At 46.1% G+C, this 14834-nt stretch overlaps 5 protein-coding genes across 6 annotated transcripts in view; all 5 read right to left on the bottom strand.

The window, feature by feature from the left end:
• The window catches only part of LOC123857349 (protocadherin gamma-C4), a 283181-nt gene that overhangs the window by 188792 nt on the left and 79555 nt on the right, over window positions 1-14834 (bottom strand). The window lies entirely within an intron of this gene.
• LOC135361447 (protocadherin gamma-A7-like) overlaps window positions 1-14834 on the bottom strand; it is a 95309-nt gene that overhangs the window by 53837 nt on the left and 26638 nt on the right. The gene's annotated exons all lie outside the window — the stretch shown is intronic.
• LOC135365377 (protocadherin gamma-B7-like) lies at window positions 604-3491 on the bottom strand. Its single transcript, XM_064596065.1, has one exon. The coding sequence runs from the start codon at window positions 3288-3290 to the stop codon at window positions 861-863; it is 2430 nt and encodes an 809-aa protein (XP_064452135.1). The 5' UTR covers window positions 3291-3491; the 3' UTR covers window positions 604-860.
• LOC135365370 (protocadherin gamma-A10-like) lies at window positions 4650-8670 on the bottom strand. Its single transcript, XM_064596053.1, has one exon. The coding sequence runs from the start codon at window positions 8253-8255 to the stop codon at window positions 5763-5765; it is 2493 nt and encodes an 830-aa protein (XP_064452123.1). The 5' UTR covers window positions 8256-8670; the 3' UTR covers window positions 4650-5762.
• LOC135365369 (protocadherin gamma-B6-like) lies at window positions 9531-13650 on the bottom strand. The gene has a single exon (XM_064596049.1). It carries the CDS (start codon window positions 13344-13346, stop codon window positions 10782-10784), a length of 2565 nt encoding a protein of 854 aa, XP_064452119.1. The 5' UTR covers window positions 13347-13650; the 3' UTR covers window positions 9531-10781.

Raw genomic sequence — 14834 nt, 5'->3', positions numbered from 1 at the left:
GTAATTATTAAAAGAGCTTGCTTAATTAAAAAAATTTTTTTTCAAATACTACTGGAACTGAAAACTTGCAGGTTAGATTTGCTTCCTATTGATTTTTACCTACTGAAGGGAACAGCATTTGTGGATGTGGAACTAGCAAAGTTCCAAAAAAATATCGCGAGACCGCATGACTATAATCCCTACCAATATTTCTTTATTGAGTAAAATAAAGATGGAAAATTTGGATGGCATTAGGATTGTCATTTAAAATACCATGGCATAAAACTATAATTGTGTTCCATATTCTTAATTAAGAAGTATTCAACTTCATGGAAAATTTGCCTGAGATTTCTACATATATTTTACTTTACATTGCATAGCAGAAGTACTGCAGCATTGTAAACTTTAGTCTAAACAGTTATACCATTAGGTTTGACCTAGGTTTACTTTTTGGAACTTTATCAAGAGATTGAATCTAGAATCATTATTTTTATTTATTTATTTTTAAGTAAGCTCTATGCCCAAGTGGGGCTTGAACTCATAACCCTGAGATCATGAGTCGCATACTCTACCAACTGAGCCAACCAGGCCCCCTGAATCTAGAATCTTTAAATAACAATGCTATAGGGGCAACTGGGTGGTTCAGTTGATTGTCTGCCTTCAGCTCAGTCATAAGCCAGGGGTCCTAGGATGGAGCCCCCAAATATGGGCTCCCTGCTCAGTGGGGAGTCTGCTTCTCCCTCTGCCCCTCCCCCTGCTCATGCTCTCTCTCTCTCTCTCTCTCTCGCTCGCTCACACTCTCTCGAATAAATAAAATATTTTTAAAAATAACAATGCTGTATTGGAATATTTTGGCATATTATAATATAAAAGGCATTATTTTAAATACTTACCTGTTTAAAAGTCTTATCTGCTTCAACGTTAGGAATTAAAATGCTAGCCAATAGCCCCGAAGGGCTATCTTTGTTAAGAATATCTTGTGTGGCTGGAAAATGATCAACAGATGTGAGAAAATTAAATTCCGGATGAGTTTGATCCCCTGGCACACATAAATTATAGGCATAGGGCAATGTTCCCTCACTGTAGTTAGGGGGAATCTCGGGTCCAGACTTGGAGCAGAGAGCAGACCCAAAGCAACCCCTTGCGGTGGGGCTGGAAGAGCTTCGCAGGCGCAGGGCAATGGCCAGAGTCAATGCGAGGAAGAAGAGCACCGAAATCAAAGCCAAAGCCACCACCAGGTAAAACTGCAGCTCAGCCTGGGGGTCAGAGGGCGCCGGGCGGTCGCTGACATCTGGCAGCACTTCTTGTAGGCTGTCGGCGAAAACCAGGAGCAGCGTGGCTGTGGCCGAGAGGGGCGGCTGTCCCCCATCCCGCACAGCGACCAGCAGGCGCTGGCGGGCCGCGTCCCTGTCGCCCAAAGCGCGCGCCGTGCGCACCTCGCCCGTGCGCAGCCCCAGGCTGAAGAGTCCCGGCTCGCTGGCCTGCAGCACGTGGTACGACAGCCAGGCATTGTGTCCCGAGTCGGCGTCCACCGCCACCACCTTGGTGACCAGGTAGCCGGGCTGCGCGGCGCGCGGCACCGTGTCGAAGAGCGCCGAGCCGTCGGGCCCCAGCGCCGGGTACAGCACCCGGGGCGCGTTGTCGTTGCGGTCGCCCACCAACACGCGCAGGCTCACGTTGGCGCGGAGCGCGGGCGAGCCCTGGTCGCGCGCCTGCAGGGTCAACTCGAAGGCGCGCAGCTGCTCGTGGTCGAAGGCGCGCTGCGCGAACACCACCCCGCTCTGCGCGCTCACGGACACGTAGGACGCCAGCGCGCGTGGCTCCAGGTCGCTGGCCACGATGGAGTAGGAGACGCGGCCGTTGGGCCCCAGGTCGGGGTCGGAGGCGCTGACTTGCGCAATAGAGGCGCCTGGGGGATTGTTCTCGGCCACGTGAACCACGTAAGAGGCCTGGTGGAAAACCGGCGCGTTGTCGTTGACGTCGGTGATGTGCAGGGTGATGGTAGTGCTGGAGGAGAGAGGCGGCTTGCCCCTGTCGGTGGCTGTTATGGTGACATTGTATTCCGGAGTCTGTTCTCGGTCTAAGGGTTCATCTGTCACCAGCTTGTAGTAATTATTAGATGAAGAATGAATCTTAAATGGAGTATCTCTGCTTAAATTACATGTGACTTCTCCATTTTCCCCAGAATCCTGGTCCTGTGTTTTGAAGAGAGCCACAACCATTCCTGGATGGGAATCCTCCAAAATCTGATCAGAGAGAGAAGTGATGATTATTTCAGGGTTGTTGTCATTTTCGTCTAGAACTTCTATGATTACTTTACACTGTGTAGAGAGGGATCCTCGGTCTTTGGCTTCTACATCCATGGTATATCTTTCTACTTCTTCAAAATCCAAGGGTTGATGTGTCATAATGTTTCCTGTAGCAGAATCCAGAGAGAACACGTGCTGGGCTTTATTAGCTACACCAAGGAATGAGTAGGTGATCTCAGCATTGAAGCCTTCATCTCGGTCAGTGGCGCTCACCTTCACCACCAAAGTGCCAGGGGGCACGCTTTCCCGAAGACTGACCCTGTACATATCTCGGCTGAACACTGGGGGGTTATCATTGGCATCAACCACCAGGATTTGGATTTGAGCTGTGCTGCTTCGTGGTGGATCCCCGCTATCTAAGGCTGTCAGCACCAGATGATGAGAGCTTTGTGTTTCTCGGTCCAGGGTCTTCTTCAGTACTAATTCTGGATATTTGCTACCATCAGGACTGTCTTTCACCACCAAGGAGAAATACTCATTAGGACTTAATTGGTATTTGCTCAGTGAATTCATGCTAATATCAGGGTCTTCTGCAGACTCAAGAACTGTTCCAGTCCCCAGGGTGACAGATTCACTGATTTCTAAATTTATTTCATCTTTATGGAATCGAGGGGCATGGTCATTAATATCCTCAACAACCACAATGATATGAAAAATATTTAAAGGATTTTCCACCACGGCTTCCAACTGCAACTCACATCTTCTTCTCTCTTTGCATATCTGCTCACGGTCTATTCGGTCCTTCACCAGTAAGTCCCCGCTCTCCGCATCTACGTTGAAAAGCAGCTTCTCTGTGCTAACTCGCAGCTTCCGAGCCGACACATCCAGGACGCTGAGCCCGAGATCCTTGGCGAGATTCCCCACCACCGAGCCCTTGGCCAGTTCCTCGGGAATGGAGTAGCGGATCGGCTCGCAGAGCGCCGGGTAGAACAAAGGTAGCAGGAAGGGAAACAGTACCTGCAGCCTGCCGGCGGGGCGCCTCTGAACGCAGCTTCCTCCCATTGCGCGCTATAGTTCTCGCTGGGTCCCAGTCTCTCGAGCTGGAGAAAGTGCACGCTATCACACTGGTAGCATTCGGCCCAGAGCATACAGACCCTCCAGTCTTGGGGCTGGGAATCTTTGTGTGCTGGGGAAAGTCTGCGCAGCCCGGAACCCGGTGTGGAAGCGGGTTCTTTCTCTTTATGTTGTTGCCTGCACAGGAAAACCCAGGCTAGAGGCTGAGGAATCCCGGGCGACAGCACTCGCCCTGTACTGGCCGACAGCGGCGCCCAGAGGCTTTGTGTGGAACCGCAATATAGTTTTCCTCTATTTCAGGAAATCTTTTTATTTTTAATTTTTAAAAATATTTTAAGTAATCTCTTCACGTGACGTGGGCTCGAACCCACAAACCCAAGATCAAGAGTTGCATGTTCTACCGACTGAGCCAGTCAGGCGCCCCAGGAAATCTTTTTTTTAAATGTTAGATGATATCAGCTAAAATATTGAATCTTCTTTCTCATTGATTTCATTTTCATCATGAAACATGTTTCACATGGTCAAAACTATCATATGTTTTATATGTTAAAAATTTACATAAAATTTGAACAGGTAAAATGATTTTTCAAAATTCAAAAAAGCACAGAAGAATATAGAGAGGAAAGTAGGTCTTCTATCCCATGGCTCGTTGCTATCCAGTTCTTCCATCCAGAGGCAATCATTGTTGTTCCTTTTAAAAGTAATTATCCACAAAGGCTAGTACTGAAGATAAGCAAAAAACTTTTTCATCTTCAATCCTAGCTTATATTTAGCAAGAAAGTATTAATCCATCCTCCATATTGAGGAACTAGAAGGCAGTCATTTCCATATTCATTACAATCATCTAGAGTGTTCTGTACTGCTTTGATGTAATAATATTTTAAAACACTTGGTTACAATAGCTACCATGTCAAAAGTTTTTTTTTTTTTAAAAAAAACCTGGGTTTTTCAGAACAATAAAATTATTTCTGATAGATGCATAATAATTTTGACTCTCCCAAAGCCAGAAATTTAAAATGTCTGTGTCCATGATGTAAGCTAATAACTACAACCCAAAAGGATGTGCTCTCCTTCCACAGACCTATTGTTCAACAAATGTTGGATGACATGTCATGGTCTCATAAGTATTTTGAGACACAGTAGGACATTCTTTGACTTTATGCTACCATATTAGTTTACAAGAATATTAGTAATAAGTTAAAAGTAAGATATCAGGGGTGCCTGGGTGTGTTAAGTGTCTGCCTTTGGCTCAGGTCATGATCCCAGGGTTCTGGCATCGAGCCCCGCATCAGGCTCCCTGCTTGGCAGGAAGCCTGCTTCTCCCTCTCGCACTCCCCCCGCTTGTGTTCCTGCTCTCACTATCTCTCTCTGTCAAATAAATAAATAAAATAAGATAAAAGTAAGATATCAAACCAAATACATCACCATCATCACTAAATGGGCTCATTAGTAACGCTACTGATCATTTGTTTAGAATAATTTTGTGTACTTCTCTGCTTATATTCAGATCTCCCACAGAAGTGATATTTCTTTCTTGACTTTAAGTTTATTGTGACTTTTAATTTCAGAGTTTTCAGATATTCAGGTCAGTCTTCTTTCTTCTACATTGAAGAGCCACTGAAATATTGTTGGCACACATCTTTCGCTGCTCTTCTTGGGAACATGTACAAATCTGTCTCCCCAGTCTATATTTTTTCAGCCTTAGAGATCGGAGAATTTAACAAAAAATGGTGACAGCAGAACCCCAAATTTGCTTCATTTAACCTTCTGTAGGTTCTCTAGAATCCATATTGAGCAAGGAAAGTCAAATTAAAATGCTATGTCTTTCACATAACAGTATGCAATTAGAATCACAATCAAAAAGGATGCTGCATTTTTACCAATGATGGAAAAATTTAAGCACACGGTGTTATCAAATGTTAATAAAATATTAATGAAAAATTCAAATCTCTCCAGGACGCATATTCAACTGTAATTGTCGCTACAAGGTATAGTTTGAAAAATAAAACCACAAAGGTGTTGAGAAGTGGTGTTGTTCTTCTCCAACAACATTGAGGGGCCTTGTATTGGCATTGTTTCCAGTGAAGCTAATGCATTTGTTTCTGATATTCACCAATTCTTACCAGACCCGCCTTCAAAACAAGAGCTAGGGTTGCCTAAGGGGCTAGGATTTCAACACGTGGCCAAGAGAAGTGCACATAAATTGAAAGACACTTCTGTATGGAAATCCTCTCAGGAACTGTCATATTGTATTCAACAAAACTATAAAATAGAAGGTTCTGCAAGGCAAATCATAACAGTCTGTGACATTGGCCTTCATTGGGATTAGGTGAATATTGACCAGAAAATAAAAACATACCAATCTCAATAACCATCAAGTTCTACTCTTCATTGTTTTAGCAAGAAACAAATAACATTAAAACGGAGAAGTGAAACAATAAAGATCGGCATTTTCTATCATTATGCTGTAAACCTAAAAGTAATGCCAATTATAATTCTTAAAAGAAGGAGAGGAAAACTAGAACTCACTGGAACCAAAGGGGTATCTTCTACAGGAAGCTTCGAATCATCTAACAAAGACAAAGGATCCTTTTTCCCACAGCTCTCCTGGCTGATGAGCGTGTCCGCGTAGTTGGGCTGGGGGAAGATCACGTGACTCTCCCGCGAGTCCGCGGTCAGGGAGACCTCGTGGGAATAGGTCTGCAGGAAAGCCCGCACCCCGTCCACGCCCACAAAGTGCGAGGCCGGCACGCCCACCAGCCCGCCTCCGGAAGCCTGGAGCAGACGCGACGCGTGCCAGCGCCTCAGCCTGAGCGCCAGCAGCACGATGACAAAGGCCAGGAAGACGCACGAGACTGCCGCCACCGCCACCACCAGATACAGCGTGAGGTCCGAATCGTCCGGGTCGGCGGGGGTCCTGATGCTGCCCAGGTCGGCCAGGACGTCCGGGATGTTGTCGGCCACGGCCACGGTGAGCGTGACGGTGGCCGAGAGAGGGGGCTGGCCGTGGTCCTGCACCGCCACCACCAGGCTCTGCTTGAGCGCGTCTCTGTCCAGCAGGGCCCGCGCCGTGCGCACCTCGCCCGTGTGCAGCCCCACCGCGAAGAGCCCTGGCTCGCTCGCCTTGAGCAGGCGGTAGGACAGCCAGGCGTTCTGGCCCGAGTCTCTGTCCACCGCCACCACCTTGGTGACCAGGTAGCCGGGCTCTGCGGAGCGGGGCGCCAGCTCCACACCTGTGGAACCGTCGGTGGGGAGGGCGGGGTACAGGATCTCTGGTGTGTTGTCATTCTGGTCCAGCACGAATATACTCAGTGACACATTGCTGCTAAGTGGTGGGTCCCCACTGTCAGTGGCAATCACCTGAATCTGTAGATCACGAAACTGTTCGTAGTCAAAGGATCGAAGTGCATACAGGACTCCTGTGTCAGAGTTTATGGAGATGTAGGAGGATAGAGGTGCTTCCTGGAAAGTGTCTTCAGCTAGGGAGTAAATAACCTGAGCATTCTCGTGGCTGTCCGGGTCATGTGCAGTCACTGAGAAGATGGAGGCACCTCTAGGGTTGTTCTCCAGGATATAGGTGAAGTAGGAGATGTGGGAAAAGGTGGGTGGGTTATCATTAATATCTGCCACGTGCAGGGTGAAGTGAGTTTCCATTAATAGGGGTGGATTTCCTCCATCTGTGGCCGTCACTGTAATATTGTAAGAGAATACCTGTTCCCTGTCAAGGGTTCTGTGTGTCACCAGTCTATAATAACTGTCGATGGATTTTTCTAACTTAAATGGTAGATTCTCTGATATGGAACAGGTGACCTGTCCATTCTGCCCAGAGTCTGGATCATGCACGTTTAAAAGGGCTATAACAGTCCCAAGAGGTGAGTCTTCCATCAGGGGACTAAACAGAGATGTGATGGTCACCTCTGGACTATTGTCATTTACATCTTCTACTGTAATCAATACTTTTGCCATTGCAAGATATGCTCCGCCATCTTCCGCTTGTATTTCTAATTCATAGAAATCTGTTTCTTCATAATCTAGATTTGCTGATAATTTTATTTCCCCAGTATTTTTGTTTAGTTGGAATTTCAACAATTGCGTGTCAGGTGATTTTCGGAACGAATATGTTACTTCTCCATTGGCTCCTTCATCCCTGTCTGTGGCAGTGACTGTCAGCAGCTGTGTGCCCACAGGCAAGTTCTCTAGAACTCTCACATGATATTCTGGCAATGTGAAGACCGGTGCGTTGTCATTTGCATCGAAGACAGTCACACTGATGAGAACCGTACCGGATAGGAGAGGGTCGCCCCCGTCCAAGGCAGTGAGGACAAGGTGGTGCACTGCCTGTTCCTCCCGATCCAGGGCATGTTCCAGCACCAGCTCTGGGTATTTGACTCCATAGGCATGAGTCTGAACTGCTAAGGAGAAGTGCTTATTGGAGCTAAGCTGGTAGCTTTGGAGGGAGTTCACACCCACATCCGGATCAACAGCTTCCAGGAGAGGAAATCGCATCCCTGGAGCAACATTTTCATTAATTTTTACATCTACATTTTCTGCTTGGAATTTTGGGGCATTATCGTTGATATCAGTTACTTCTATTTCGATCCCAAAAAGTTTCACCCTATCTTCCACAAGAATGTTAAAACTCACCAGACACGGCGCGCTCTGAGCGCAGAGCTCCTCCCGGTCTATCCTGCCTGCGGTGACCAAGCTGCCGCTTCGCGGGTTCAGAGCGAAAAGCTGCGTCCGACCTCTGGAGACAATGCGGACTCCACGTTCCGCCAGCTCCCGGGGCTCCAGCCCCAGATCCTTGGAAATGTTGCCCACGAAAGAGCCTTTCTCCAGCTCCTCAGGAACGGAATAGCGGATCTGCCGGGCTTGAGCCTCCCATGACAGACCGAGAACAAGACAGAGCAGAACCAGCGCGGTGCGGTTGGAGCGGTTCGTTTTAGCAGCCATTGTTGTCTAGTCAAGGAATTCTCGCCAAATACTCCCTGGGCACGTTGTGTGTTTTGACCGATTCCTTTCTCTTTCCCTGGCTTCAGGGAGCCTCGGTAGCCTAGGCACCTTAAATTCTGGAGTGAGTTTTGCTGCAGCTCTGCAGCCGGTTCGTAGGAACTGAGGAGATTTGCGTAGTCAGAGCCCTGAGAATCCGGATTGAGCGCGGGCTGCGTTTCTCTCCTAGCAGGCGAACAGCGGCGCTCAGAGTCCTCAGAAGTTACTGCACCCACTGTGTATGCAATGGACAACAAACGCTACTCTTTGTTGGATATTTTATTTTATTTTACAATACTTCTTTGGTTTCTCAACTGATATCCCTTAAGCCAACTATTTGTAGGTTTCTTACTGAGTAGGATAAATGGAATGAAAGTACTATAAAATATTACATGAAAATAACTGGTCAAGTACACATCTGTAACACTTATTTTTTCACTAGAAACGTACCCACTTTAAAAGGTTAAGTAATGGGGGCGCCTGGGTGGCTCAGTCGTTAAGCGTTAAGCGTCTGCCTTCGGCTCAGGTCATGATCCCAGAGTCCTGGGATCAAGCCCCACATCAGGCTCCCTGCTCAGCGGGAAGCCTGCTTCTCCCTCTCCCACTCCCCCTGCTTGTGTTCCCTCTCTCTGCCAAATAAATAAATAAAATTAAAAAAAATTTTTTTAAAGGTTAAGTAATGTCTAGTCTATTTCTTATAAGCTTCTAGCTATATTCAGAAAAGTCTTACAATCTTATTTGAAATTTTGGCTGAAATGGTCCCATTATGTTTATTTTTTAATAGGTTTTTGTTGTTTATTTTTTTTTAAGATTTTTATTTATTTTTTGACAGAGAGAGAGAGCGAGAGAGGGAACACACGCAGGGGGAGTGGGAGAGGAAGAAGCAGTCTTCCCTGCCGAGCAAGGAACCCGATGTGGGGCTCGATCCCAGGACCCTGGGATCATGACCTGAGCCAAAGGCAGACGCTAAACGGCTGAGCCACCCAGGCATCCCTCCCATTATGTTTAGTAGACATTCATTTAGAAACTATATGAGATATATCCCTTGTAATTCACTTATAATTTTTATTTTAGCTTTAACTAATTAACCAATTAATTAAATTTGTTTAGCATTAATATTGTGGAAAAGGTCTTCAAAATATTCTTCTTTCTAAAATAGTTTTATTGAGCCTTTGTAAATTTTTTGAAAAAATGTTTATTATAGGCATATATAATTAGAAGTTAATTTGACTATTTAAATGAATTGAGCAAGTAACCACAAACTAAAAGAAACACAACATGCCTGTGTTGTAATGCAAAGAAAAATATCAAGCTACAATTTTAAAGACAAAGTTAGACTCGTGATGTATGTTTTTAAAAAAAATAAATATTTACTCAGATGACCTGTTTTCATCAGAACATTGATGCCAACACAATCTCTTCTTTTGGCATTTTGTATGGAAGCCCAAAGTAAAGTGGTTCACACATCTTCAATTGTATGTGCCTATCAAACCAGAAGCAGTTCTCTCCTCAAAGGTGAGGAGTTGAGAGGTCCACATCTTTTTTTTTTTTTTAAGATTTTACTTATTTATTTGAGAAAGAGAGAGTGAATGAGCGAGTGAGATTGAGCATGAGTAGGGGGAGGGGCAGAGGGAGAGGGAGACTAGCAGACTCCCCGCTGAGAAGAGCCAGGACACTGGGATCATGACCTGAGCTGAAGGCAGATACTTAACTGACTGAGCCACCCAGGCGCCCCTAGGTTCACATCTTTCATTCAGAGAACAAGTTCAGAACTGTTTATGTCACTACACCCCCCAAGTATGGAACTCTTCAAAGATTTTATATTTTGTCTTCAAAGGTTTTATATCAATCAGAGACAGAGTGCATGCAAAAGGCAATGACGTTTCATTTGCTTTCTTGGAAATTCGTTATCTTGCAATGTAGAAGAAAAAAAAGATTAGGAAAGAGACGATTTAAACTCCAAGAAAAGATAAATATAAGAAAACAACCAGAAAAACCAAAAGTAGAAGAGAAAAACTCTTCTAGGGTAGTTAGTATTAAGTTCTGGGGACCATAGAAAACTCGGCAATGGAAAACAAGTTCTGACTCATCATCCAAGGAAAATACATACATCTACAACTTCTCATAGCATTTCAGAGACTTGGGATCTGCTCACCAGCTCCCCTCAAATGCTTAGTTTTTTAAACTATTAAGATAAAGAAAGATACCTAAATGTACCCAGGATATTATTTGCAATAAATGTTTCTTTGAAACAAGCACTTGCTTTGATACTTAATGCATTGCTTAATATTATTAAACTCAAACATATAAGTAGGATATGGAAAATTCATCTTAAATCTTATCAGATTTGAATAATTAACTATTAATGTATTTGGTAAGAAGCCACTGCCTGTTTTGCTAATCTGAACTTGACTAGATACCCCCAATTTAGTGACATTATTTCTGAATTATAGAGCAACTTATGAACCAAGTAAATCTTGAAAAATATAATCAGCAAAAAGTAAACATTGAGAAGACAAAAAGGTGATTGGTTACACATTTTCTAAATACGATTCTATATATAAAAATGCAGTAGTATGCCTGAAATAAGAGAAACAAGTAGAATATTTCAGAAGACACAAAAGTGGAACTCACCGGTGTGAGAGTCTCAGGATGTGCAGTCAAATCATGCCCACCCTGAAGTGGAATTAAGGCCCCAGATGAATCACCACAAAGCAGTATATCTTGTCCTGAACTCAATTGCTCATTGCACTTTAGAAAATTAAACTCTGTCTTTCCAGTATGGGCAACGCACAAATTGTAGGAATAAGGCAAAGTCCCTTCACTGTAGTTGGGAGGAACCACAGGTCCTGACTTGACACACAGACCAGGCTGAAAGCAGCTCCAGGAGGCAGGGCTGGAGGAGCGTCCCAGGCGCAGGGCAACCGCCAGAATCACCGCGAGGAGGAAGAGCACCGAGATCAGGGCCAAAGCCACCACCAGGTAAAACTGCAGCTCAGCCTGGGGGTCAGAGGGCGCCGGGCGGTCGCTGACATCTGGCGGCACTTCTTGTAGGCTGTCGGCGAAAACCAGGAGCAGCGTGGCTGTGGCCGAGAGGGGCGGCTGTCCCCCATCCCGCACAGCGACCAGCAGGCGCTGGCGGGCCGCGTCCCTGTCGCCCAAAGCGCGCGCCGTGCGCACCTCGCCCGTGCGCAGCCCCAGGCTGAAGAGTCCCGGCTCGCTGGCCTGCAGCACGTGGTACGACAGCCAGGCATTGTGTCCCGAGTCGGCGTCCACCGCCACCACCTTGGTGACCAGGTAGCCGGGCTGCGCGGCGCGCGGCACCGTGTCGAAGAGCGCCGAGCCGTCGGGCCCCAGCGCCGGGTACAGCACCCGGGGCGCGTTGTCGTTGCGGTCGCCCACCAACACGCGCAGGCTCACGTTGGCGCGGAGCGCGGGCGAGCCCTGGTCGCGCGCCTGCAGGGTCAGCTCGAAGGCGCGCAGCTGCTCGTGGTCGAAGGCGCGCTGCGCGAACACCACCCCGCTCTGCGCGCTCACGGACACGTAGGACGCCAGCGCGCGTGGCTCCAGGTCGCTGGCCACGATGGAGTAGGAGACGCGGCCGTTGGGCCCCAGGTCGGGGTCCGAGGCGCTGACTTGCGCAATAGAGGCGCCTGGAGGGTTGTTCTCGGCCACGTGAACCACGTAAGAGGCCTGGTGGAAAACCGGCGCGTTGTCGTTGACGTCGGTGATGTGCAGGGTGATGGTAGTGCTGGAGGAGAGAGGCGGCTTGCCCCTGTCGGTGGCTGTTATGGTGACATTGTATTCCGGAGTCTGTTCTCGGTCTAGGGGTCCATATGTCACCAGCTTGTAGTAATTCTTAGAAGAGGAATAAATCTTGAAAGGAATATCCCTTCTTATGTTACAGACAACTTCTCCATTTTCTCCGAAATCCTTGTCCCGTGTTTTGAAGAGAACCACCACCATTCCTGGAAGAGTATCCTCCAAAATTTCATCAGAGAGAGAAGTGATGATTATTTCGGGGTTGTTGTCGTTTTCATCTAGGATTTCTATGATTACTTTACATTGGGTAGAGAGACCACCTCCATCCCTTGCTTCCACTTCCATGGTGTATCTTTCTGTATCCTCAAAATCCAATGACTGGTTATTCTTAATCATACCTGTCTTCTCATCCAGTGAGAACATGTGCCTTGTACTCTGAGCAGTACTCCTGAAGTAGTAGTTTACTTCTGCATTGACCCCTTCGTCTTTGTCAGTGGCTGTCACCTGCAACACGGAGGATCCGGGGGGCAGATTTTCACTAACACTGACTCTATATTCATCTTTGCTGAACACCGGGAAGTTGTCATTGGCATCCCTGACAAAGATTTCTATTCGAGTGGTGGCACTTCGTGGTGGGTCTCCCCCGTCCAAGGCAGTCAGTATCAAGCGATGAGAACGCTGCTCTTCCCGGTCTAGGAGCTTCTCCAAAGATAACTCTGGGTATTTACCACCATCGGAATTAACTCTAATCACTAATGAGAAATAAGGGTTAGGATTTATCTGATAATCTTTAACTGAGTTCATGTTTATATCGGGGTCGGTGGCAGGGTCAAGGGATATTCGTGCACCTTCGGATACAGATTCACTGATTTCTAAATTTATTTCATCTTTATGGAATCGAGGGGCATGGTCATTAATATCCTCAACAACCACAATGATATGAAAAATATTTAAAGGATTTTCCACCACGGCTTCCAACTGCAACTCACATCTTCTTCTCTCTTTGCATATCTGCTCACGGTCTATTCGGTCCTTCACCAGTAAGTCCCCGCTCTCCGCATCTACGTTGAAAAGCAGCTTCTCTGTGCTAACTCGCAGCTTCCGAGCCGACACATCCAGGACGCTGAGCCCGAGATCCTTGGCGAGATTCCCCACCACCGAGCCCTTGGCCAGTTCCTCGGGAATGGAGTAGCGGATCGGCTCGCAGAGCGCCGGGTAGAACAAAGGTAGCAGGAAGGGAAACAGTACCTGCAGCCTGCCGGCGGGGCGCCTCTGAACGCAGCTCCCTCCCATTGCGCGCTCTAGTTCTCGCTGGGTCCTAGTCTTTCCGGAAAGCTGAAGAAACTGCAATCCACGGGATCACTGGAAGAACATTCCGACCATGACAGGCGGAGCTGGAAATCTGTGTATGTTGGGCAAAGCCTGCGCGGCCAGGAGCCTCAGTGTGTGAGCGGGTTTCCTTCCGTTTGTGTTGGTGACTGAGCAGGAAAACCCAGGCTAGAGGCTGAGGAATCCCGGGCGACAGCACTTGCCCTGTACTGGCCGACAGCGGCGCCCAGAGGCCCCGTGTGGTACCGCAGTCCACATTCCAGAGGATGTTTTCCTCTTGAATCCAATTTTTCTCTAGATTATCTCTAGAATATAAATATTGCTCTTCGAAACTCCTATATAAATTTCTATAAATTCCCTGTACTCTGAGAAGTGCTCCTGAAGTAGTAGTTTACTTCTGCATTGACCCCCTCATCCTAGTCAGTGGCTGTCACTGCAATAGAGAGGACTTGGAGGCCAATTGTATACATAGAGAAATATATATATAATGATATATTTTTCTCTATATATGTAGAATATGTATACATTGCTATTTGAAAATGCACTTATATAAGAGCCCAAAATTTTAGTTTTACTCAAGTTTTACAGTTGTATGTAGTGTTTTAAAGAAATTTATTATGCAAAAATTTCAAACTTATTCAAAAGTAGAGAGTATTATTATTGAATCTTCATATACTCATCACCCAATGGCAATAACGATCAACACAAGGCCATCTTCATTCAACATATATATTGTACCCCCTCATTATTTTGAAGCAAATCCAAGATATTTTAACTCTTAAGATGAAACATTAAGATAAGCAAAGATTTTATCCTATTTTGTTATATAAAATGCTACCAATGTAAAAGTCCTATCTCATTTGAGAAAAGTAGAATTCAGCGTTTTCCCCACTCTGCCCAGTTATCCATGCAGTGAGCTTGCAAGTGATATTATTAATGGTAGAGAAAAGTAGTAACCTATCATGATATACAAGCCTTCATCAGTATCTGTTATCTTTTCCCAAATTAACGCATATTTAATATCTATGAATACTAAGTACCAATGGTTATTCCCCAGGACAGAAACTTCAAGTGACAGTTTCCCAAATGCACAGTTAAAAATATGACCCTGGGGGCGCCTTGGTGGCTCAGTCGTTAAGCAGCTGCCTTCGGCTCAGGTCATTATTCCAGAGTCCTGGGATTGAGTCCCACATCGGGCTCCCTGCTCCACGGGAAGCCTGCTTCTCCCTCTCCCACTGCTTGTGTTCCTGCTCTCGCTATCTCTCTCTCTCTCTCTGTCAAATAAATAAATAAAATCTTTAAAAAAAATAACCTGAAGGATGCTTTAATTTTTTTCTTACTAGCTTAGGAATAGAGTATTTGAAATAATTATGTCTGTATGTCATAATGGCTTTCCAGACTTGCTAACCCTATAGCCAGCGTGTTTAGAATAGAATTTTGAGTCAACTTCAA

This window comes from Mirounga angustirostris, unplaced genomic scaffold (assembly GCF_029215605.1).
Source record: "Mirounga angustirostris isolate CCGP_5_RB_7025 unplaced genomic scaffold, mMirAng1.0.hap1 SCAF_7, whole genome shotgun sequence".
Taxonomy (NCBI): domain Eukaryota; kingdom Metazoa; phylum Chordata; class Mammalia; order Carnivora; family Phocidae; genus Mirounga; species Mirounga angustirostris.
Note: the sequence above shows the minus strand (reverse complement) of the source record. Positions and strands in the feature narration are given on the sequence as shown.